Below are 25,952 nucleotides of genomic sequence, written 5' to 3' on the forward strand. Positions count from 1 at the left end.
CATAGCATGGTCTCTGCTCCTTCTAGTGGCCAGTTCTGGTAATGACATTGTAGAAGTCTATTTAGTGAATAGACTTCTACAACCTAGAAGTATTATTCTCGCCAACCTAGCAGTTCGAAAGCATGTAAATGAGAGTAGATTAATAGGTACCATCTCGGTGGGAAGGTTAAATGGCGTTCCCTAGTCACGCTGGCCATGTGACAATGGAAACTGTCTTCGGACAGGCGCTGGCTCTATGGCTTGAAAAGCGGGATGAGCGCCGCCCCTTAGAGTTGGACACGACTGGACTAAAAATGTCAAGGGGAACCTTTACCTTTACCTATACATAGAATGGTCTCTAGCTCCCTCGAGTGGCTAGTTATGGTAACCTCATCTTTAGAAATATAGATTTGTAGGATTTTTCTTTTAATATTTTTTAATATTTTCAGACCAGGGATAAGTGACTCAGCGGATACTGATCCCGTGGATATGGGGGTCCTGCTGTGTTTTGTTTTGTTTTTAAATGCACAGCTCTAACATGGCTATTCTTTGGCTAATTATTTCCTTCCCAATCTCTTTGCTCCTTAGAGAGTTTGGAAAGAAGGGCTGTAATCCAGCAGTGTAAATTGTGCCACAGAAAGCTGATGACTTTGCTAGCTGTGGTGGTTTTTCAGAAATTAAAAGTCTCCAATCCCACCCCGATACTCCCACCTTGAAATCTCTTTGGAACCTTTTTCATGGGTGGGAGCTTTTGGGAGAGGATGGAATGGTGGAGCCTTCAATTTCTTACAGTTGGCACAGCAGCCAGTAAAACTGTTGCCTTTGACTTGAATGAGTGGCTTTGACGTTTTGGTCTAGGATCTTTTTGTGTGTGCGAAGAAGACCTTTGGAAGGAAATACATCCAACTCAGGTTACCATGAGTTACTTCATGAAACTGTTTCCAACTCCTCCTGCATGGCTCGTCCCTTCTCTAAACCATCAGGCCACCACTGACGGCCCTCAGGCTTCAAAGCCAAAAACAAATTAACTCCTGCAGGATTGAAAACTGCCCATCCTTCTTCTAATTCCTGTACCAGTATCTCCAGAACCAAGCATTATATTTTCCAGACAGAATGAGCAATTAATCTGTATGACAGGATGACCAAATTAGGCATATGGCAGCCAATTGACGCATATGGAAATCTGCATGTCTGCAGGATTTGTAGCTGATAGCTGGCAATGGCCTTCAGCCAGGGCAACTTTAAAAGAGAAATAAATAAACTCAGGCAGGGTACGGACATAAATGGCCGATAATCAAAACGGGTGTATATTATCTCCATGTTGGAAATGCTATGTCTCTCCACCCTACGTGTCCATAATTGTGGTTTTGGACTACAATTCCCAGAACTCTCCAGGCAGTATGACCAAAGGCCAGAGAGTGCCACTGCATTTGTGTCTCACTTGTGGGCTTCGCAGGGGTCTCTGGCAGGCTGCTGGGGGAAACAAGAGACTAGACTTTGCTCTAATCCACCAAAGTTCTTGACATGTTCTTATGTCTCCTCTGTTCTCCCTCTGTCAGTCACAGACATCATTCCACACGTAGCATGGCCTCGTGTCATTTTACCGATGCCAGAAACATCAAGACAGTACCTTGTCGCCTTTCACGCCTGGGAGACCCTGTGGGCCTGGAATTCCTGGGGGGCCCTGCTCCCCTTTTGGGCCCTGGGAAGAAAAGAGAAGAGAAAAAGATTAGGGGAAAGGAAGTCACATGGAACAGGCAGCTATGCAAAGAAATAAATCTTTTGGGGACCTAGAAGCAAAGAAAGGGAACAATAGGGAACTTAGAAAAAGGCGAATACAAGGAACCATGCTTTTTCAATTGTGGCTCCTAGTCTTTGGAATCAAATTCTCACAGAGATATACCACCCTTCCTTCCTTCCTTCCTTCCTTCCTTCCTTCCTTCCTTCCTTCCTTCCTTCCTTCCTTCCTTCCTTCCTTCCTTCCTTCCTTCCTTCATTCATTCATTCATTCATTCATTCATTCATTCCTTCATTCCTTCATTCATTCATTCATTCATTCATTCATTCATTCATTCATTCATTCATTCATTCATTCTGTTTAGAAAGTGGGTAAAGATGGAATTATTTAAAGCTACCTTTAATAACTGGATCTCCTGGCTGCTGCTGATTTTTTTTGGTACTAATTCTAGATTTTATAGGGTTATATTTATATTTATGGTTTGATCACTGTATCGTCATATGGTTTTTGCATGTATACTTAGTTATTGAGGGTTTTGAAGGTTGTAGATTTTAATCTTCTAAACCGCCCAGTGTACTGCTTGCGGTAATGGAGAGGTGCATCACAACAACAACAACAACAACATTTTGCACCTGTTAATACCAGTCAAAGTTTTTGTAATTTCGATGGGCTGTGCCTGGCGTTTTTGAATAACAATAATCATCATCATCGTAATCCCCACCAGCATCAGCCTTTTCCCAAGAGTTTCTAGTTCCTTCTTGGGAAGAATCCAAAGGGATGCATTGGAATTCTACAGCTCTAGGTGATTTATTTATTCATACTCACCGCTCTCCCCTGTAGCCCCGCAGGCCCCACGGGGCCTCTCTCGCCCCGATCTCCCTGCAAAACACAAGAGTCAGAGGTCAAGATCTCCCACGAGCTCCGAACCGGAGGCCACAAGGGTGCTTAAGGAGCAGAACTCCTTTAGAACCTCAGCCAATGGCCAGAGTCCTTTTCCATTTTTACACTGGCGCAACTCGGTCAGTGTAAATCCCAGTGGTGAACGGCCACAAGCTAAGACCTCAGTATTTGATGTTGTGTGCTGAGTGATGTGACTCAACGAGGAACAGCAAATGCCTATGCTGATTTCTTAATTTTCAGGAATTCATCCCTAAGATATGCACTGGCTGGGTTTCACCAGTCAGCTTAACTAAAAGGATCCTGGCCAATAAGGAGAAAGAGGTGCCTCCCGAATGGAGAAGGATTTAGCACCCTGAACACCAGGACACTTTATCTGGAGCAAAGCACAGTATTTAATGAGAGCCATTAAATACTCCAGTGAAACCCACCTCTGGGAAGTTATTCTTTGCTGTTTCATCTTGACCTGGACTACAGATGTTCCAAGGCCAGCAGAATGGAGCACCAGCTCCAGCAGGCTCTACCAAAGATGGTAAGGCTTCAAGGACGGCCCCAGTGGCAGCCTGGGTGTCTGCTCAGAATCTAACTAAGCCCAGAGAGGTCATCAGTACAGAGAAGGTGGGCTATCAGGTGATGAAATGGCCACAGCAACTATACATGCAATGACACTGTAGAATAATTGCTGATTTTACTGGTGGGAGGAAATCAATAAAGACTAGAGATGGGCACAAACTCTCACTTTGTCAGTTCGTAATGGTTCATTTCTCGCCCGAACAGGTTTTTGGCACTTCCCGGCCCTGCCTCCTCTGGCAGCCGGCCACCCAGAGGCAGCCCCCTCCCCTCCAGCTTCCCTGCCTCACTTCCTCTGGGCACTGCCTCTGAGTGGCCGCCTGCCAGAGGAGGCAGGGCTGGGAAGCGCCAAACATCCGTTTGGCCAAGAAACAAACCAGCACAGTGGTTCAGGCCCATCTCTAATGCAGACTACGTGGCTTTAAATCAAGTCTGTGCCTTGCTCTTCCTCCGCTCCATATTCCTGCTTTTGTTCTTGCTTCTTGAAGCGATCTGGAGATCTGAAAAGCATACACATATTTGGCCCTTTTGAGTTGGCCTAATGAAGGTGGAGGCATTGAAAACCAGTGTTGTATACAGAGTGCCAGACCAGCACTTAGGAGAACTGGATTCTAATCTCACGGAAACTCACTAAGAGAGACTCTGTAGTAAACCCTTCCTTGAACATCTCACATATTTTGGAAACCATATTAGGGGGCAGTCATACGTCAGGTGTGACTCGAAGGCATGTAGCAACAACAATGGAGGTCTTACTCCAGCATGGCTCATGGAAGATACATTTCAGATATTCAAGGACCACAAGTTCCATTTTTAAAACAGGAATGTCTCCTTCCTTAAATAACCAATGGAGAAATTAATATTTTAAAACTTGCCTTCATTCCAGCAACGCCCTGAGGCCCCGGTTCTCCTGGAGGTCCCGGCTCTCCCTAAATGAAGGGACACACACACACACAAATGGGAAGTTTGTTTTAAGACTCTAGGTCCACGTATTTCGTAGCCTGTGTCAGGAAAAGTAAAGATTCCTGTGGTGTCAGAGGGAATGGGCTTATTTTATTGCAATGAAATAAATTAAATATCCTTAAGTATGTGCATGTTTAAGGTGCCTGGTGACAGCCCTCCGCGTGGCTCCTGTTTAGAGATTCTCACAGCATGCTGCTGCCCCTTACTGACAGAAACAAAATCGCACAATCATGAAAAGCAGTTCCTGTTTCAGCCCAGATTCCAAGCAACGAAGAGAAACCAGCAAGCCATGGGTAAACAATAACTGAACAACAAAAAGTGTATCATTTTTAAAAAAACAGCTTCAACATCCTTTTTCCAAACGACTCCTGCAAAACAGCTAGCCAGTTTGTGTGACATTTTTTTTAATTCTATCATCTAGTGTTTGGTGGTATAATTAAGGGTCAGACTTAGAAGAGAGATTAAATGCATCCTGCAAAATTCATTCAAAATGAGGAAATAGCTGCTACAAAGCGAGGCAAAACAGGATCTGAATCTCTCTCTCTCTCTCTCTCTCTCTCTCTGCCAGACATAATGCTGACATTGATTTCACTTCAGTAATGCCACCTCCAAGGAATCTTTTTCTCAAATGGCAGTACTGGGTGGGGATTATCTGGGAACACAGGATCTGAAGGGAGAAAATTTCCTTCCCTGCCTACTATGGTCCTAATCCTGCCATTGTGGGAACTTACCCTTTATAATGCATGCCCACTAAAAGTTTTAAAGACTTGATCCTTGTTTGGCCTCAAGCATCTTTCCCAACCAGAAATCCTCTAGATATGTGAAGCAACAGTTCCCATCACAACGAAAAAGGCCTTATTATTAGCAGTCACAACTTTTAATGAAGTCCCTCTGTGCATGCGCAGAATATCGACCAGATAGCCGGGATATATAAATAAACAAACAAACAAACAAACCCATTCCTCAGTACCAAAGAAGTATATCTTGGGGGAAAAAGGAGGGTGAGACCTGATTGTTATTTGGAGTTCTTAAGCAATTCACAGAAAGCAAAAACAGAACAAGAGCCAGCAGAGAGAAAATGAGAGCCCTAAAGGTTTTACAGTTCTTACAGAGTTTGTTTTTAAAGTAAGAAATAAAAAAGGTCAATGGAGATCCTCATTTACTCACCATTTTCCCAGGATTCCCAGACAAACCTCGTGGGCCACGCAAGCCAGGTTCACCCTGTTCAAGACGCAAAGAGACAGAATTAAGAGTCTTTAGCAGTTGGTTCATCCAAAGTGCCTACAACAGCCTGTGATGGCCAGTCTGGGTGGCTCAGAGCAGCACTGTGCAAAGTGTGGTTCTTCTGTTAGACTGCAGATCCATCATCCCTCACCAAAGGCTGATGGGAGTTGTAGTCTAACAACATACGGAGGGCTAGACTTGGCCTACAGCTGATTTAGGGGCAAGACAAAGAAGCCTTTATTAATAAGAAGACAATAATAATAACAAAGAAGACAATATTACTAATAAGAAGACAATAATAATAACAAAGAAGACAACATTATTAATAAGAAGACAATAATAATAACAAAGAAGACAATATTAACAACAACAACAATACAAGGCACTTACTTTGTCACCTGGGCCACCTTTAGTTCCTGGTGTGCCTGGCAAGCCCTGTCAAGAAACAAAGAAAAATCATTTGTTGTAAAGCCCCTTGATACTTTATTGTCTGGCCTGCTTTAGGAAAAACTGGTTGCAAATAAGACGATGCATAGAGAAATTCCTCCTAAGCAAAGTTGAATGAGGCATTAGTGAAAACGTTTAATGACCTGGGCCTTCAGGTAGCTAGAGCAGCCATTTTCAATGGGAGGGCCCTGGCACATTTGAAGGGGGCTATAGACTGGAAACTATTCTTCACACACCACCTTATAAAGTTCATTATATAACTTCTACAGTCCTGGTTCAGCCTATATTTCTTTCATCTTGTGTTTTTGATTGTGGCCAAAAAAACCCGTTGAGAATGGCTGAGCTAAAGTATAGGTCATTTTTACCTTTTATGCCCAGAGTTCTACTAACACATAGTAAACAATGGAGCAGGGTTTTTCAATTTAAAAACAAAAAAAAGAATTACAAATGATACCTAACTAGACAGAAAGCAATTGCCTCCCTGACTCAAGGCTCTTACAGTGAATTTTCTAATCCTTAAAAATAGAAGGCCGTCTCTACAGCAGTTCTGTTCAATTCTGAGTTCCATTTGCAAGTCTGTTGATCCGATTAATATGTCCATTTCTTCTGCACCGAACACTTTCCTCAACCAGTCCGCACAAGACACAACCTTCCATCTGATTTCTAATCTTCTACTATCACAATCTTTGCTGCCACCAACAAATTTTCTATAAGAGCCAGGTTAAGGGAAGAAGGAAAACAAAACCCATATACCCTGAGCATGCTTCCTGACAATGAATAAAAAGGACTGAAAAAAATACTGGTAAGAAGAATGGATGTAACGGCACACTGAGGCTATTCAGCATGGGTAGGATGATGCTCTGTGTCCCCAGAGCTTCATCCTAACGCCTCTCCATCATGGACGGGTTCTACACATCAGATGTACCCAGCTGATCCTAAACATGGAAAGTTGCAAATGTACCGAGTGCAGCTCTCGGATTGGGACGGAAAAAGGTACTTCACCGCAGACTTTGGGGACACTCTCCCTGCCTTAGTCACAAGCCATCTATGATTCCTCCCTTCAGGCACTATCATAAAACAGGGTCTGCATTAAAAGAATACTTACAGCTAAGCCTCGGTGGCCAGGGGGTCCCGGAAGTCCTGGTTGCCCAGCACTTCCCTACAAGGAAGAAGAAGTGAGATGAGGAGTTAGCCAACGAGCAGAGCAAGAATGAGTAAAAAGAAAGAGGGGACACTGTTGTAGCATTGGGGCAGAGGGGAATCCTCCCCCCAAAAAACTGAAGAGTTGTCACTGTTAGGAACACAGCTGCTCTCTCTGAGCATCAGTCCTTGGAATGATAAATAGTGATCATTATGAGTTGTTGAGTCAATGTTGACTTACGACTACTCTTTCCAGGGCTGAGCACTCAGAAGTTGTTACCTGTCCCTTCTTCTGGGGGCGCTCTAGGTACGTACCATTTGCCCAAGGCTTCACAGGCTGGCTTTTCACTGCCAGGAGGCAGACTGGGGAGTTGAATTCCCGACCTCCCACTGAGCTGGGCTAATAATAATGACTTGCTGCTTAGGGTGGTTGTATTACCATTAGACCATCCATATGAAGCACCAGAAAAAGTCATAACTGGATAATGTTAACTTATTTGGATCACAATTCTCAGATTCCTGCAGGCACATGGGAATTGTAGTCCAAAAGGGTAACATTTCCCAGTTGTGGAAAAATAGATGCCTGCACAATCCTTCTGTGCTATGACTTTCCCCTCGAATCAGTTGGGGAGAAAGCCTCAGGCAGGAGACAACACCAGTAGCAAAATGCTGGAGTTCTTGCAGAACATGATATGTGGTGGGAAGTGAGTTTTGTTTCATACATAGAAAGAATATCGGTAGAATAAAGTCCTTTGCCTGAGGGCCTTATGGAGCAACCACCCTCCCCAGCAAAATATGTTACTTTATTATTAATTTTTCATCCTGGACAAGAGCTGCAGGAGACACGTCAGTTTTCCAAAATGCGTTGGACAAGGTCCAAACCCCGGGAGCACCTCTTTCCAGGTCTTTGAAGACTTATATTTTTGTGCTACAGCACTCACAATCCCCCCTGTGCGCATGGAGAGTGTGAGAGCCAAAGTCCAAAAAAAGTAACTTTTCCCCAGCTCTGACTTAGTACTTCTTGAGGACTTCATACCTTCACTCCAGGAATGCCCGGGGTACCATCTTTACCATCTATGCCAGGAAGACCCTACGAGAATAGAGGGAGGAGAAGGTTAGTCCCTGGTGTCCGTTAATGGACATTGTGCCATCAGTTTGGGCATTGATCTAAGCTGGAAATCAAGCTAGCTTCTCCCCATGCCTTTCCCCCCAAAGTGCATCAGGTTTCAAGAGGCTTGGAAAACTGGATACTTACATTGGCGCCTTTGGGCCCCATTCCTCCCTGTGCGCCCCTAAAACCACGGGCACCCTAGAAGGCAAAGCAAACAAGAATCCCATTGTCAGTATGCCAAGCAAGCGTTGATCGCACACAGTCCGTGTGCCACATCTGGCTTTGTTTCCTACAAAATATACACAATATATTTAATTTAGAGGAAATCAAAGCTTGGGATTTGACTGCAAAGTAGAGGGGACAAAGCAACCCTATTTAACACCTTCTATTTATTTATTTAACTTATATGCCGCCCACTCTACCCAAAGGTCTCTGGGTGGCTTACAACAATCTGGGCAAGATAATTGGGCAGTCTAGATGCACCTTCATGTAATGCTACCAGTGGCTATGGGGTTATAGTAGAACCTCTATTTACAGAGGCAGTATCTCTGACTACCAGATGTGGGGAACCAAGAAAAGAATTTCAGGTCGCTGTATTTAGATGCAGAATCCCTGAATAAACAGACCCGATCCTAATACATCTAGACAGGTCTTATGTTCCAATGTGTAATTATTGGAATGGATCTGACCCAACCGCCTTCTGAACAAACCCATCTTCCCATGGAAAACACGGCTGGAAGGACCCAGATGGCAAACTCTGCCAGCATGGTGCCTTTGTAGGGGATAAGGAAGATTTCTGGACAAACTTCAGAAGCATTTCGGACTCCCGTCTCCTCCTTCTAACCAACAGCGGGAGGGTTGGAATCCAGTAATCCCTTCTGTACCAAGTCAACCTGCATCTTTGTCTGGGCAAAAGCCGAGTTAATGAGCAGGTGGGGGAAGGGTGGGAAGCGCAGGGTGGAAACTGGAAGCTCTCCTGAAGTTTCTGGTTCATGAATTAAAAGGCATTTTTTTGGAAAAAGGTACATTAACAGCCTTTTAAAAAACATATATACTTAGGTGCACAATGGGTGCAGGGCTGGGTAGGTGGGGACATTCTCCTTGCAGTTGCCTTACAGAACGTTTCCTCCCAAAGTTGGCACGCTGGCGGGAGGACCCCAGAAAGTGCCATCCAAAAAGGACTGGCCCTTCCTAAGTTCTGGATCAAGCACGGGGCTGGGAGTGAACGAGGGAACGGGGAGGCGCAGAACTCATTCCCGTCAGGCCTGCCTCACCGGTTCCACAAGGCCTTTGCTTTGGGTGGACCTCCCTGCCCAAGGAGCACCTGTGAGGCATTTTACCTGCATGCCCAAGCAGCGTTCAGGGGCAAGGCCCCAGCTGGGGTGGAGGATCTGCTTGACGGGGAGAAGGGCCCAGGTTTGATTCCAGGAAGCTGCAGGCATAGTTGGGAAAGATTCTCATCTTTCCAGGGGAACTGATCCCTGACTGTGTGGACAATATTGGGCTAGAGATGGGCATGAACCGATTTGTCCCGGTTCGTCCCAGTTCGGAAAGGTGGCAGCACAGGTGCTGCAGTTTCCCTCCCTCCCTCCTCTGGCTCAAGCAGCCCCTCACCAGGCCCAGCTTGCTTGCTTGCTTTTCCCATGTCTTTGGCTAATCTGCCAGTCACAAGCAAGAGCACAGTGGGAGATCAGCCGAGAGGACAAGGCAGAGAAACCTGAGCTGTTGCTGGAACTGGGAGATCAGCTGAAGGGGTGCAAGAAGCTAGCACGACAGTGGCTGATTGAACCAGAGGAGACAAGGGAGGGGAGCAGCAGCACCTGAAACTGGATGAACTGGGACAAACCAGTTCGTGCCCATCTATATACTGGGCTAAAGGGACCAATGACCTTACCAGAACAAGGACGCTTCCTCTATTTCGAATATTTCATCAGGCTGCTATACAGCATAATCCATAGGCAAAACTTGTATTAGCTATCCCTGCTGATGTCGTGCTTTCAGCAACAATCTGCTACTAACTGTTAGTGCAGGAACCTGCTGTTGTGCACCGAATCTCATCACACAGCAAATGCCTACACTAACATCTTAACTGGTAGCAATTAGCTGCCAAGATGTGTATCAATTGTGTTACACGGCTGTAAAATGTCAATAGGATTTTGTCCATCCATCAACAGAACAGGGTGAGAATTGTAAATAAAATTCATTTGTTCATTCATTTATTCATTCATTTGTTGGTTGGTTTGTTTATTTACTTACTTACATACATTTCTATTAGCAGAGCCACTGCCCACCTCAAAACCCTTGATTGAGAGACCGACAAATATATATGAGTGCCCTCTCTACAGGTCTCCCTGTCTCATGAAGACGGAACTTCATGCCCCAGTGAAATACTCTACTCACAAGGTCTCCTTTCTCCCCCGCCTGTCCTGGTGGGCCTCTAGGACCTTCTTCGCCCTACAAAGAAAAGCATTAGGGTGAACAAGAAAAGCAACGAGAGAGGAACATTTTTGCAGCCTCTCTAACAATGACCGATCTTCACAGAACGTAAACCCGCCCAACACACAAGCTTCCATGTACGTTGCTCAGATTCCAAAGGTTTGCAGGGCAAGAATCAGAAAGGGCTTCCATTTCCAGGTCTGCCTGCACAAGAAAAACTAAAAAATGGCTTCTTCTCTTTGTTGCATTCACGCCATGAGAAATACGCACCTTGTTTTGCCTCAGCAGAACCTGCTCCTTTCTCTACTTCCCTAAGAGCCACAAAGATATTAGAAAGGTGGGGGCTTTGATACAGGACAGTGGTTCCCAATCTTTGGTCCCAGAAGCCTTCACCACTAGGTGTGCTGGCCAGGATTTTTGGGATTTGTAGTCCAAGAACATCTGGAGACCCAAGGTCTCCACTCTCAAGAGAGGAAGTCCAACAATATTTTCTAACCTCTAAGATGCCAGTTCAGGGATCAAAGAATCCTAACCCTAGTATAGCATTTATACCACACTCTTCAGTCAAAAACAGTCAAAGCAGCATACAAAAAAATATGAACACAAATGTATCAAAACAGAATAGAAAGAGAGGAAATCAGTACATCATTTGTAAACAAACAAGGAACAGGATTCTTCATTCTAGCTTTCGGTCCCCTTATTAAGAAACAAGGGAAACAATGACAGCTGAAGCATCAGAAAGATGGTGGTGAACAAGGACAGAAGTCAAATAGGAAAGGACAGAGCAGACACACACACACACAAAACAGGGCCCAGTTTTAGTGAAACCAAGTACATGAGACACTTTGAAGGATCGAAATGCTCTCAGGAAGGGAAGGATTTGTTCAGCTTGTATCCGGTCACCACATCAAGCAGTTGTTGTCTGAAGGACCATCTTGGCGTTCAAGATGCGGCTGCTTCTACTGTTCAAGCGGAGAAGTAAGAAAATGGTAAGGGACTCACCGGGGGACCTGCGGCTCCGATGGTTCCAACCATGCCTTTATAACCACGGGGGCCCTGTGAGAAATAGAAGAGGCTTTTAATGAAAACGTTGAACCACCAAGCATCTGCAGCAAAGCAGATGTAAACGTTCCTTCACCTGCATCCAGTTGTGTTGCTACAGCATCTCCATAACACAGGGATGGAGAATCTGTGGCCTTCCAGAATGGGTTAAACTCCTGCTTCCATCAGCCCTTGCCAACACAGCCAATCATTAAGGATTCGAGGAGCTGTAGTCCAGTATCTGGAGGGCCACAAGCTCCCCATCTTGGCTGAAACATCATATGCTATAGGATAACTCCCTACAGGCCCCCCCACACAGAAGGGCAATGAAACCTACATAATGAAGGCAACAGCGTTATATCAACACAGGGATGGGTATTGTTTACATTTTTCTCTCTTTCTCCCATATAATTTAATCTTGAATAGATTGAGCTCACCCCATGAGTTATGATGATATCAACACCCTGACTGTTTTGACTCTCCTGAGAAACCTACCGTCTCTCCTTTAGGTCCTTCCATTCCAGGGTATCCCCTGAGACCTTGCGGGCCCTGGAGAGGAGAGGGGACGGGACAGAAGTGGAGAGAACGGGGGACAAAGGAGAGGAGTTAGATTATTTGTTCACTTCTGGGCAAAATCTTATTTTACAGACCATTAAAGCTGATCAGCATTTTCATCCTCTGCCTGTTTCCCTGGCTGTCACTTCGGAAAGAAAATCCAGGAATGGGTGAACCATGAGGATATGCAAATATATGCACACTCGTCTGTGTGTGTGTGTGTGTGTGTGTGTGTGTGTGTGTGTGTGTGTGTGTGTGTGTGTGTGTGTGTGTGTGTGTGTGTGTGTGTGTAAGTAACAGGTTCTCCCCTCCCCCGCCAACAACCTCTTTTCTGTCTGATTCCCCGTGATTACCTTCAAATGTCGATATTTCACGGCAAAAGCTCCGTTCAAGACATTAGTATAATAATGGTATTAATTCCAAAGCCTGCATCATTTAATCAAGCAAGAGAAGGGGAAGAAATCCACCGCCTTCAAAATAAAACCAGTTCCCTGCCTGTTAATTCAGTTTTATCATCAAAGCGGAATGGCTTTTAATTAACAAATTGCACGGAGGGCTTGTTTTTAGTAGAAGCAAAGAGCAGAACACCACAGGGACAAAGCGATATAAGCTGAAATGCAGGGGCCAACAGACATTTCGCAAATTCTTTCCCTCTGCACCTCCCTCGGTTGCCTCAGAACTCCATTGACTGATCTGTCCACGGAGTTCATTGACTGATCTGTCCACGGAGTTCATTGACAGATCAATTGTCACCCTTCTGATCATCACCCTGCCACCCATAAGCAGCCAGACTTTGCCTACTGAGAATTCTAAAGAATCTGCTTCAGGAATGTGGGCACAGCCATTCTAAAGCCTTTGAATATTTTCCTGTCGTCAGTGCTTTCTCTGCCAGTCCTGTTTCCAGGGAAGTTGGCAACTCTTTGGGTTTGAGTCTGAGTCTTTGGACCAAGACTGAGTTCCAATTAAAAACCAGCTTTTTTCCCCCAGGAAAAAAAGAGAGAGAGAGTTAGTGGCTTCCAAGTCGTGAATCAAGTTTGAGTCATTGGAGGACAGAAGCCCACCATAACAGCGGTAGATTTCTCATCCTTGTTGCTAAAGGTCTAAAACCTTCTGAAAGCCCTCAGTTCCTTCAAGGGAGAGGTATGAAAGATTGCGAAAAGAAATGAAAACATTTTATCATGTATTCCATGGGGGAAAGCTGAAAGACGCATAATGCTAACTTTTGAAACTGGATATACCCACTTCTGACACATTCCTTTTGTGAATTTCGTTGTATGTGTATATACTTACAATGACAATAAATTATTATTATTATTAAAGGAATATGAAACATGTTACATATAACAATCTCGGTAATATATAGGTTGAAATCTGGTAGTGAGTTGCAATTAAAGTAGGACCATTGAATCAGTGGGGATTTGGTGAGTTAACATCCGTGTAAGTTCCACTGATTCAATAGGCCTGTTCTAATTGGACTTCAGCCATAGTGCATGTAGGAAGTTAAAGAAATTCTGAAGCATATATTCTTTAGGATTTCCAATAACTGCAAGACATCCAGAAGTCAGGGGCACACTGGGGGGGGGGGAGAGAAGGCTTATCCTCTTCCTCTGACCACAGGCCACCTATTTCAGAATGAAGCTGCTATTCCCTAAATACATCACCCATAACTGGCACACTTTTTTCTTTGCCTATTAATAAGTAGAGACTGTGAACAACAACAATAAACATTAACATAGTAGTAATCAAGAAGGAAGGTTATTTATTTGGGCTTAGAAGCTATAGGTGGTTAACTGTACCTGGCACAGGGATGTAGACAACTCTGTTCGCCTATGGTGAGTAACAGTCACCTCCAAGTGATCAGTTAAGGGAACATTTGGAAACTGGCAGCATTTTGGAGTGCCGATTTCTTTCCAGAATATGGGTCATATATGAGTAGAAAGGGCCCTCTGTTTTTTTATTAGTATTATTATTATTTTGCAGTCTGATAACTTTATTCAGTTTATCTGCAAGGCCGATCATGCAGAAAACATCGAAACAAGGTATGCTCTTAACGCCATTTTGACTCTTTAAAAATATTTATAAATAGGCTGTATTTCAAAATCCACTCATTTCCAATATTTTCACATCAAGCTTTGAAGTGCGAGATTACGTGGGCCTGATACAAAGGAATTCCAGATAAAAGAAAGCTGCTTTTTTTTTACAATCTAGGGCACAGGACAAAGGTAACAAAAGCAACAGAGTGAAGAGAAATAAATAAATAAATACGTTACGGGAGGCCCTGGAATGCCTTGTTCTCCGGAGAGCCCTACATCACCCTTTGGCCCCTGCAGAAATTAAAAAATGAAAATGAAAATGAAAAACAAAAGACATCAGAACTCAGAGCAAACCAAAAGTTCATCAACCAATTTTGAAAGACAGTCTTTAAACTGGAAATATAACTGTGAAATAGAATAAGACAGAACTCCATTTTTAAAAATCTGTATTCTCCCTATATATTTCAGGAACAGCCGCTTCTAGATTCCTCAGTATCCTTTCCCATTGACGCAGGATGGTATTTAATGCCCTAGGATTATTTTCCACAATAATTTCAATTCTACCTTTATTCTATCTTTTTTTTAAAAAAATCTCCACAGCTTTATCTTCTCTTCTGCCTGTTTTCCTATCATCATCTCCTCAAGACCAAGTGAATGACACTCTGGTTACAAACATTTGTGTCCAGTGGTGCTTCATGTATAAATGTAAACATTCGTGCAATCTGTAAAGCACAATCAAGTCACAACAGGTGTAGGGACGCAAATATATATACACTGTATATAAATCTTACAGGCAGCCAAGAAAACCTACATGTCCCTCTTAAATGTACATATCTCCAATGGCTAACCTAGGTTTGCTGCTGCATAATAGCAGAAAAGGGGAAGATATGGAGGTAGTGACAGGTTTTACTTTCATGGACTCCATGATCACTACAGATGGTGACAGCAGCCATGAAATTAAAAGACTCCTGCTTCTTCGAAGGAAGGCGATGACAAACCTAGACAGCATCTTTAAAAAGCAGAAACTATGCGGACGTTTGCTGACAAAGGTCTACATAGCCAAAGCTATGGTTTTTCCAGTAGCGATGTATGGAAGTGAGAGCTGGACCATAAAGAAGGCTGACCGCCGAAGAATTGATGCTTTTGAATTGTGGTGCTAGAGAAGACTCTTGAGAGTCCCCTGGACTCCAAAGAGAACAAACCTATCCGTTCTGAAGGAAATCAACCCTGAGTGCTCACTGGAAGGACAGATCCTGAAGCTGAGTCTCCAATAATTTGGCCATCTCATGAGAAGAGAAGACTCCCTGGAAAAGACCCTGATGTTGGGAAAGAGTGAAGGCAAGAGGAGAAGGGGACGACAGAGAATGAGATGGTTGGACAGTGTCATCGAAGCGACCAACACGACTTTGACCAAATTCCGGAAGACAGGAGGGCCTGGCATGCTCTGGTCCATGGGGTCACGAAGAGTCAGACATGACTAAACGACTAAACAACAACAAAAATAGCAAAAAAGCCCCATGCTTTACCCAGGCTATGTTCCCCCACTCCTTAGAAACCTGTCACAAATACAGTGAAAAAGAGTAAAATGGCAGAACACCGTTGGTATCAACTCACCGGCCTCCCTTGTCTTCCAGATTCTCCCAGGGCTCCTGGCCGGCCTCTGTGTCCCTAAATAGGGGGAAAGCCAATGTTTCCAAGTTGATCTGAGGCTCACATTCCATCAAACAAAATTACATCTCTCCATCCAGCTCAGATGGGATTCGTTTTTGACTGCATGGAATCTAAACAAACACATGCATAGAGACACCATACAGGTGGAAAGAGATTGAAATCCAAGTAAAACTGAACACTGTCATGTTCCGGGACAGAAGACAGAAGTTTTTTTGGGGAAAAAATTCTTATGTATCCCTCCCGGAATTCCCAGTTAGCAAGACCATCGGCTGAGGGATTCTGACAGTTTTAATCCAAAAACGTACTCTTTTTTTCCCTCTTGGAATGGACTTGCTGCATCTATCAAGCTATATATAGATACATTCAAGTGCTTAAAAGTTGTTTATACACATTTTTTTCAGGTTTTGTGTGTATTTTTCCTATTGACCAAAGCATGTTATGGCATACTTTTCAGTTACATGCAATTTTTTACCATTTACCTTTTTTTATAGTACCGTTGTACTTTGCGCCTGGCAAACCCCTCTCAAACTGAGACAAAGCAACCTATCTTCCACAAAAATTCGTGATAGGATGGAGAGCGCTTTCCTTTGAGTTGCTCAGCGCCTCCCATAGAGGGAGTGCCATCAGTTGAATTGCCTAGCAACCATCTCAGAGGGGGGAAGGATGCCACAGTTTCTGTGTAGGCCCAACTCATAATTTAAGACAGACACATGACAACATCTGCCTTATCAATTGTTTAATAAGGTCTACATCAAAGTTGTCAGGAGTGTAGCGGGCCTAGCCATCTTTCCCTTGAAGCTGTTTATCCTTGCTAATTTAATTCCTCTTTAAGTTATCTAACTATCCCAGATCTTCCCACATCCAATCCCTAGTAAAACATGTTAGCTGGAGGAGATGTTAAGACAAGCAGAAAGCAGGCTGAGAAAAGCAATCCAAGGATCTTAACAATCCTGGTCAGCTCTGCCTACCTCAGGGGATCCGGGAAACCTTCTGAATTTTCATAAGACCATGTCCTCTTTTTTCCAGAGCCTGGGAATGGTCCTTTGTGGACTACATATCCTATCATACCCCAGCCAGCATGGTCAGTCACCATGGCTGGCAGATTCTGGGAAGTCAGTTGTCCCAAATAAGTTAGCCTTTCAGTCTCTGAATAGGAAAAGAGTACCATGTCGGGACAATCTTAAGGCTTTTCTGTCCATGCTTCAGTCTATATTAAGAACCCTGAGGGCCAAAGCTGATGATCCGGGTGATAACCAGATCAGATTAGGGTAAACTCAAGGAATGAGGGTCTGTGGGTGGATGGTCTCTCCTGGAAATGCTAGGATTTGATCTGAGCACCTTGCACGGATCTCCAACCACTCTCCGCTCTCCAAACCCAACAAAAGGGAAACCAGGCTGAACTTTACCTTGAGCCCTAGCAGTCCTTGAGGTCCTTTTGGTCCAGGTGGGCAGTTGGTTGGACACTGTATCGATAGACCAGGGAAGAGAAGGAAAAGAAATTAGAGAGCTCTTTTTCAACAGGAAGATATTCAGTGGCTGGAGGTAAACAATCAACAGGGAAACGGGGATGAGCACCCTAGAGTCGGACATGACTGGACTAAATGTCAAGGGGAACCTTTAGCTATTTGAGTGCTCATGTTCTCCAGCAAATATTATTGGTTACCCCACCACCTCTGATCCGGCATGTGTACTAGTAGACCGCTAGAGTGATTGTCCTATATTTAAAGAAGGCTGACAGATCTCTCAGGCCCCGGATGCCTGGGCGATCTGTACACAGAAAAGGAAGGAGATGATGCGGATGGAAAGAAACCCCCTTTCCTTGTTCTCTGAATATCTGCAGGTAGCAAGGATGGCAAGAGACTGGGGGAGTCCTTCGCTGGCTACTTGTCCCCTTGTTAGGTGCTTTTTAGAACAAAAATCTATTTCAGAAAATGAGAAAGTGGGCTAAAAAAATTGAAGATTCCCCTCAAAACACTCAAACAAAGAATTCTGAAGCCCAGAAAAATAATTGGGGGGGGGGGACAGGAATGGGCAGCTCACGGGCCAGGTCAGGGGGGCACATCACTCCAAAATGTAGAGCTCCCCCATGGTCACGAAAGAACGGCTACACAAAGCACGCAGTCCAAAAATGATGACCCAATGAATCGTTGTAACTTTTTTTTTTTTACAAAAGGAATTGAATGATGCATCCTTTGGCCCACAAAAAGAACACCTGATAGGTAACGTCATTCCTTGGAAGGTCTTATCTCCTGATTTGCAGCCGGGAAAGCGGTCTCCTCTCCTCCGCGCTGGCAATCATGGCCAGCTGGAATTTTGCAACCCCAGCAAGAAGACAAAAAATCTGCCCCTCTTGATGGAGTCCTTTTTCATCCAGAGATCCTGGTGATTAAACTCAAGCCTTCCTGCATACAAAGCGTGCATCGCGGAGCCCTTGAGCCGCAGACCTGCCGTTTCCTCACACTGTTATATTTTTACGGCTGCTGTTTTAATATTCTCCTCCTAAAGCCGGTTTTATTGAGTCAGGCTGCGGTCCATTTTTAATGTTCTATCTTGAAGAGCTTGTATAGCTTTTCTTATTTTTAAAAGGGAGTTTGGGGATCATTTTATAGTATATTTCTGCAGTTGTATTTTTTTACTAGCTACCTCATTAGTGGGCTTTCTTTATGGGTTTTCAATTAAAAGGAATCTTTGTTTGGCTTTACTGTTCTTTCCCATTGCCTCGTGGATCCAGGGGGCAGGTTGTTGGCTTGCAAATATAAGGCATGCATCCACTCTTGAGCTACAGAGACTTCCAGAAAAAAAAATATATTTGGAAAAGACCAAACCTGCCTCTTCGTCTCATGGAGCTAGAATTTAAGATCATACAATGGAATTGAGGGGCAATTGTTTCAGAATTGACAAAAAGCCTATGTTAGGCAGACTCCTATATACTTGCATAAGGAAAATCATGAAAACGTAGCAGCAAATTGCCAAGTGTTGATTGTATTCCTGGGTGTGCAGTGATGTGTCAGTGGATCTAACTTCCCCAGGCTCTGCATGAGAGCGATTCGACAGAGCTCTCCTTAAAATGCCTCTCTGTTCAGTTTGTATGCCCGTGACTACCGTTGTGTTAGGTATGTGTGTGGGTAGCACATCACGAACTGTTAGAACAGAAGACATAAATCCTCCACCGTACCAGAAAATCAGCACTGCCTTCAACGCCTTCGATGCGGCCAACGGGGCCCTTGAGGAAGAATAACAAACAATTAAGTATCAGAAAAGGCAGGGCTTTTCTCCAATTTCAGAACTAGAAGGTAAACATTAGCTCTGGATTTCAATGGGCAGAAAGGAACTGAGGCTCACAGACATGTCACAAATACATTTCACGGCTTGAAATGGGAGAGAGAATTGGTGTAGTCAGTCTGCAGAAGAAAAGATCATCATAGGACAAGCAATAGCCCCATGGCTAGAGTTTCTTTTACAATATAGTAGATGCTCCCTACTTTATGACCTATTGGTTCCTCGCCAACGGTCATAAAGCAAACCCTGGTAAATTGAGCCCTGTTTTACCACTGAGGCTAGTATCAAAATGGTTGTCTGGTTGCAATCAAGTTCTTAAGCTTCAGATCAACCCTGCTTTTGACCCTCTTGGCCATTTTCCCACACATCTTCCAGTCGTGGCTATGAAATATTGGTTGAGTCCAAAGGGGTGGGACTAAGAAAGAGTGGGGCCATGAATAAGAAATTTGGATCAGAAAGAGCAGGAGAGGTGGAGCTTCTGAAGCCACTTAAAATGCTAATTGAACCGATATTTTATTTTAAGGTCTTGAAGACTCTGCATGTGGAGCTGATCCTTCTAGGTTCTGGATACCAAACCCAGCCGAGGAAGATATCTCGGAACTTTTTTGTTCTAAATTTGAATTCAAAAAGGACCCTCGAACTTTGCAATTCTATCATCAACTTTTGTATTGATGCTGTTGCTGAGAACTTGGGTGCAGAAAGCGCAGCATCATGTTGTCTGTTCTATTACTGTGAATTAAGAAGAGACTCATTTTGTGAAATGGTGTTCGCAAGGTTCATGAACAGGTATTTAAGTAAACAAATAGCCCCACAGAACTTAAAGTATGACAAGCACAGTTCATGACAGGTGGCTGCGCTTGCTACAGAAGTTTTACGGTGCCTCCCCGGGGGCCACCACTTTTAGTACAGAGTACACTCAGCACTGTCTTGTCTGTTCCAACACAATATACGACACGAACATTTTAGAGATCATAAAAGTGAGTTTGGGATGCTCATTAAGAGCATTGGGTAACACCCAAGTGTTCATAAAAATGGTATAAATCAGGGGTCTCCTGTATTGCAGTCTCACTTCTTCCTGAACTAGACTTGTGGGCCCGTTGGTTGACTGCCAATTCCATCGGCAGTTTCAACAGCTGGGCAAAGTACCCTCAACAAAAGTAGTAACAAAGCTTACCGGCTTGCCCGGAGGTCCGGGGGGGCCTTGGGGGCCATCGGGTCCACGCACGCCCTGGAAAAAAAAAGAGAAACCACCAGTAGATACAGAAGTGTTTTCACGGCTAACAACAAATTCCAAAAGACAACCCCCATCTACCATTTCTGCATCAAGACTGCCCAAGCCAACATCCATAAGCTCTAGTAATGGAAAGGCACTCCATAGAGATTTTTTTTAACCCCAAATATGAGCTACTGACAGTAAGGGCTGGGAAACATGAAGAGCCAGACATTTAAAGGTTCTACTGAACTAGAAGGAGAGAAGGGATGGATGGTAGTGTAGACTTAACATAAGGATGCAATAAGAACTGATAAAAATATATCTGTGAGCAGAGTTGATAACAGACAATGAAAAAAAATGAAAGACTATACATTCTATCTCTTTTAGGGTCAAAATAGATTTTAGGGATGGCGCATAATAAGCCAATTTTGCTTCCTAAAATAAGATTTCTTCAGCAACCTGCAAATGAAGCTTATGTTTCCTTTTTGAGGACCAACCACAAAACAAATCACACTAAATGCAAAATACAGAGGTGAGGAAAAGCATGGGCAACTACCATCATTTGTGTTATGTAGTTTTTAATTGCACTTTTTAAAAAATTTTAATGCCCTTCTTAATGCATTTAGCTGATTTTAACCGTTTCTCCAGCAGGGTTCATTTTACTTGATTTCTTGATTTTTCTAGTTAAACTTGGCTTTATTAAATTCTTTTACATTCTTTTATGAAATTTGTAAGCCACCTTGAGCACTACTTTTTATTAGAAAGTCAGGGCATAAATGTATGGAATGAACGAATGGACGAACAAACAAACAAAATTTGCCACCATCGTCAAGTATTCTATTTTGGTTAATAACAGGGCCGGCCCATATGGATCACTTACCTTGGGACCCAGAGCTCCGATTTCTCCTGGCAGTCCAACCTGGCCGGGAGGACCCTTGGGGAAAGAAAAAGAGAGAGAGAGAAACAGATTTCTCACCACACCCTACCCGAGTCATACAGATCCCATTCAATAAAAGGGAAATGTGCTGGGAGAGACTTTAAATTCATCAAAGGATTTCTACCAGGGAGGAAAAAGAGATGACAGACCTTCTCCCATGAACACTAAACTACTCCATTCACTCTTGCAAAAACATAGTACCTCTCTCTCCCATCTGTATGGACTTTAGTGAACATCCTTGCACTGTGACTGTAGCACAGAGAATGGGCAGAGGCAGAGAGCCTATCCAGGCTTGCATTTTAAAACTCTGGGCACCAGCCCGGGGGGGGGGGATTCTCCTTGGGTCAACAAAATGCTAAGTGCTTTGCAACACATGGAGTTGCTTACTCCAGTCATGTCGCCGACTTATCTAACATAGTCACACAGTGACTTTCCAAAATCTCCAGCAGAGAGGCGCCAGCCTTCCATCGCCTGCTACCTGATCCTTTCTAGCACACAGTGACACAGGTTGAAACACAAACCAGATCTGTAAAAATCTTCTTGAGCAGCCTTTGGGCTCCCTCCATTTCTTCCCTCAGCTCCAGTGTAGTGTTGGTTGAGGGCCACGTTCCCACAGTAGTGGGGTGTGTGTGTGTCAGGAAATCACTTGGGGTCTGTATTTCAGTGGTACCAGTAGCCAGGCCAGAATCATAAGTGGATGGGACCAACTCTCCCTCCCTCTTTCCCTATCTCTCTCTCTCTCTCTGCCTTGCAGCTTTGTAGAGCAAGTCATAAAATAAAAGCCATGCACAGAAAGACAGACATATATGCCACACGTCAAGCATGTTGCCTCCCAGCCCCATAACCCAACCTCGTGTGAACACAACTTACAGGAGGTCCGGACAACGAGGGCCCCTGCAACGAGAAGACAGCTTCAGTGGATAATGCATTTTTTATGAAAAATCAAGCACCAAAAACATCAAGGCCGTAGCAGAGGCAAACATCTCAGAGAAGCAGAGAAAGACCCCTGTTTTCCCAATCTAGATGTAATGGGCATAGTCTTCCTTTCCATCTTCTGATCCTGGGAAGTTACTTGGCCCCAAATGACATTCTGGTTTGTTTTTAAATTGTTTCTATCAGCTGTTTTTAAATACTGTTGTCTGCTTAGCAGTGTTTTTAATACTATAGCTTATTTCTAACTGTATTTGTTTCCAACTATGCGTGAGCTGCCACATACAGGGAGAAAGACAGCACAGAAATAAAAGGAATCGTAATAAATAAATACTCAAGAATCAGAGTCTCCAGTTTGCTCTTGTCTTGTTTTAACAAGCTGTACAGCTCCCCAAGTTCATACATAACAAAAAAAAAACCCTGGTTAGTATAAAAGGAAGCACATCAGATGCTGAAGGCAGCATCTCAGGAAGAAAGGCGAACCGATTGACTGCAAGCACAAGATTCATGCCAGTTCCACCAAATTGGTTTCGAATGATACGTGAAACAGGCCATTGAACACAACTAGATGGGTTGTGTTTTATTTTTTTGGTCTTGTACATCCTTATCTGCCATCCAGGTGAAAATGGTGGTGTAAAAAGTACTTACAGGGAGGCCCGGAGGTCCGAGAAGTCCAGGGAGGCCCTGTGGTATTGGGACAAAGAAAAGAACATTATTTAAAGCAGGGGGAGCACAACTGAACACCGGCCTTATTTTATGGGCAGGGCCTAATCGAAGGTCTGAGGACCTTCGATCCAGTTTGTCACCAGTTGCCAGCCACAATGAACCTACATCTTGTGTTGAGAAACACAGTTCTGCTGTTGTCAGGATCTTGCAAAGGCTTCCAGAGCAGAAGATATAGAGAATGTGGTACTATCCTACACAAGGGTGAAACTGGGGGGCCACCCAAGTCCTTTTGCTGCCCAAGGCAAGCAAGGGTTGTTGGCGATGCTATTCTTGTTTGACTTGTACACCGCCTCGTGGTGTTAGAGCACTCTCTGGGGTTTTACACTTTGCCTCACCCTCCAGTGATCTGGGTCGTCATTGTACCAACTTCAAAAGGATGGAAGGCTGAGTCAACCTCGTGTTGGCTTCCTGAATCCATTAGAATCAAACTCAGGTCGTGAGTAGAGGCTTGACTGCAACACTGCAGTTTAACCACTGTGCTAAAATCAGAAGTCTCAACTAGAACTTATAGAGGAGTCAATCACCAACCCCTATGATTCAAGCTGTGACTTACTAGTGGATTTCAGTAAATAAGTTGTAACCTTCTCTCTGTTCCACATACAGAAGTTGGAATGGACTGTCAATTGCATATCCACCCTCTCTTTTATCCTGACCTATCTCACAACCTGAAAATTCAAGTGAAGAAGGGGAAATCCAGGCCATATTCTCACTAAGCAAGAATAAAAAAGGGAGGATTTAAAAAAACAGAAAGGTTTGGGACCTGGGTACTTGTCAGAGCATCTTTCCCTAAAAATGTCGACCAGAGTCGCTCATTCTTCACAGGTGATGCTCCTCCGGGTCAGTCTGTGAGTTCACACCAGCTGTGTTCCTGGGGACAGGTGAGTCCTCGATGCCAAAAAGGAGACCCACATCAAACAAACACAGGGGTACAAAACAAGCTCAGAGAGAACCGAGAAGCCGTTCAGTGTTGGAAGGTTCTTCTCAAGGCTCAGCCGTGCTTCAAAACCTTCTGTGTTGGCACGGCAGTTACAGAATGCCCTCAGACCAATCCTAAACTCGGTCAGCCAAGAAGATAAGGCAGGAAAAAGATGAGGATGCTCACTTTAAGGCCAGGCCTTCCAATGGCACCGGGTTCTCCTTTCGCTCCCGTTAAACCCTGTAAAAGAAAGGAGATTGCTGGAGCATCATGAAAGCCCAAACAGTAGATGCCGCCATGGGTCAGAGGGTCAACTGAGGTAGCAAAGCCATGAGGAATCACAGAGGGAAACGTGTGTGTGTGTGTGTGTGTGTGTGTGTGCGTGCGTGCACGCGTACGCGCAAAAATTAGGATCAGAGAGAAAGGCAACCCAACACACTCAATTATAGAGACCAGAAAATATTGTTTCCGCATTAAAATTCCAGGAGCCCCTCAGCCAACCTAGCCACGGAGGGAATCTGGGAGTTGAATTCCACTGACTGTGGGGTGAAAGTAAAGGAGAGATGGGTGGGTCTGTTTTTTAAAGAGTGTTACTTTTATAAACACAAACACCATGTGCGGGGGGGAATGCAAGCCGAGCAGCGCAGCACACTCCCAACGGCTCATAACCTAGTAAAGCAAAAGCAATAGTAAATATCAGCCTCTACAAATAGGAAAGTTCTTTCTTTCAGAACTTGGAAAAAAGTTAATTTTTGGCCCACATCTCCCACAGGGCCAATGGATCGTGGGAGTTGCATTCCCTAAAAGTAGCTTTTCACTTGATATTATTTTTAACGCCCTCCCCATGTAGCTCGCTAACCCCATCTTCTGCTGAGCCCACCTCTGCGACTGAGAAATCCATACAGCTTCATCCCTTTTCTATTCATTTTATTTCTATTGAAGCTGTGGAAGCTTTTGAGACAGGTGCAGGACCCCTCAGATGAACCAATCCTGTAACCTGTGCACGAGCGTTTCCATTTCTCATTATGCTTTACAAATGTCCATTTAGTTTGATCTGGGATGTGTCCCATAAGCGCCATAGTTCTAAAGTTACTCTCAAAGCTGTCCTGACACTTAGAACAGTCTTGATGGAACATGTCTCCTTACAACAGTGGTTCCCAACCTTGCGTAACCTTGGACTACAATTCCCAGGAGCCTTCACCACCAGCCGGGGTGTCTGGGAATTGCAGTTGAAAATAGTAAGGAAAGGGACTAGGGAGAAAGTCAACGGGTGTGTGCAATTGAGTCCCTCAAGCCATTCGGACCAAGGTACAGACTGGAGTATTGTAGATGATAACAATAATAATAATCTTGGAACTGCAGAGCCGGAATGGACCCCCAAGGATCATCTAGTCCAGCCCCTGTCAAGGAGGCCCAATGGGGGACTCAAACTCCCAACCTCTGGCTCCCCAGCCAGAGACCTAAACCACGGAGCTGTCCAGCAGCGGATGTTACTGATGAGCTGATATTAGCTGGCTCACTTTTCCAGATTTCCCACTGCCATCTTGGCGGTTCCCCCTTTCTTCTCAACATCAACGTGTTTGTCAGTGGTAGAAAAAGAACCTCCATGGATTCCTTTAGAACAAAGCTCGTTGCTTGCATTATTTACAAGCGTCCAGGTATCAACGGGGCCAATGGATCCACGGAGGCTGCCGCGCTCCCGAGCCATGCCTCCGTCCCACACACCAGCCACCCCGAGGCTGAAGGGTGGGGAGTCTGAAACCTTCAACAGGACAAGAGGAGTGACCCTCAACAAGAGGAGTCAACTTGATTTCTACTCACATCAATCCCAGGTTTACCCGGCGGGCCATCTGGGCCAGGAGGTCCTGGTTCTCCCTTTGTCCCCTGTTAAAAAAGAAACATTTAATGGGAGAAAAATTAAACATGTTCCTAGAAAACGGTATGGGAAATGTAATAATTGTAGCATGAAATAGCAGTGGGAGATGCCTCTGCTTTCAGATTGAGGTGGAAGTATCTTTTTTCCCCCCAGTTCTGCTGTTTTTCTGCAAATTCTACGCACATTTTCTTCCTGTCCTTGTTTCATGCCAAGTTGCAACATGCTGGGGAGTGGGAAATGTTTAGCATAGATATACTTATTAACCCCCCTTTT

At 44.3% G+C, this 25,952-nt stretch overlaps 1 protein-coding gene across 1 annotated transcript in view; it reads right to left on the reverse strand.

Moving 5' to 3' along the window:
- Positions 1 to 25,952, reverse strand: part of COL9A2 (collagen type IX alpha 2 chain) — a 60,288-nt gene that overhangs the window by 9,748 nt on the left and 24,588 nt on the right. The window contains exons 4-24 of the mRNA XM_078379921.1: positions 25,625 to 25,687; positions 23,990 to 24,043; positions 22,810 to 22,845; positions 22,102 to 22,125; positions 21,175 to 21,228; positions 20,256 to 20,309; positions 18,978 to 19,025; positions 17,209 to 17,265; positions 15,746 to 15,799; positions 14,369 to 14,422; positions 12,039 to 12,092; positions 11,505 to 11,558; positions 10,467 to 10,520; positions 8,211 to 8,264; positions 7,992 to 8,045; positions 6,921 to 6,974; positions 5,759 to 5,803; positions 5,312 to 5,365; positions 4,057 to 4,110; positions 2,543 to 2,596; positions 1,610 to 1,681 (exon numbers count right to left, since the gene is read on the reverse strand). Coding sequence (XP_078236047.1) covers positions 1,610 to 1,681; positions 2,543 to 2,596; positions 4,057 to 4,110; positions 5,312 to 5,365; positions 5,759 to 5,803; positions 6,921 to 6,974; positions 7,992 to 8,045; positions 8,211 to 8,264; positions 10,467 to 10,520; positions 11,505 to 11,558; positions 12,039 to 12,062 — 573 coding nt within the window. The 5' untranslated portion in view covers positions 12,063 to 12,092; positions 14,369 to 14,422; positions 15,746 to 15,799; ... (6 more) ...; positions 23,990 to 24,043; positions 25,625 to 25,687. The remainder of the gene's footprint in view (positions 1 to 1,609; positions 1,682 to 2,542; positions 2,597 to 4,056; positions 4,111 to 5,311; positions 5,366 to 5,758; positions 5,804 to 6,920; positions 6,975 to 7,991; positions 8,046 to 8,210; positions 8,265 to 10,466; positions 10,521 to 11,504; positions 11,559 to 12,038; positions 12,093 to 14,368; positions 14,423 to 15,745; positions 15,800 to 17,208; positions 17,266 to 18,977; positions 19,026 to 20,255; positions 20,310 to 21,174; positions 21,229 to 22,101; positions 22,126 to 22,809; positions 22,846 to 23,989; positions 24,044 to 25,624; positions 25,688 to 25,952) is intronic.

This window comes from Pogona vitticeps, chromosome 9 (genome assembly GCF_051106095.1).
Source record: "Pogona vitticeps strain Pit_001003342236 chromosome 9, PviZW2.1, whole genome shotgun sequence".
Classification (NCBI taxonomy): domain Eukaryota; kingdom Metazoa; phylum Chordata; class Lepidosauria; order Squamata; family Agamidae; genus Pogona; species Pogona vitticeps.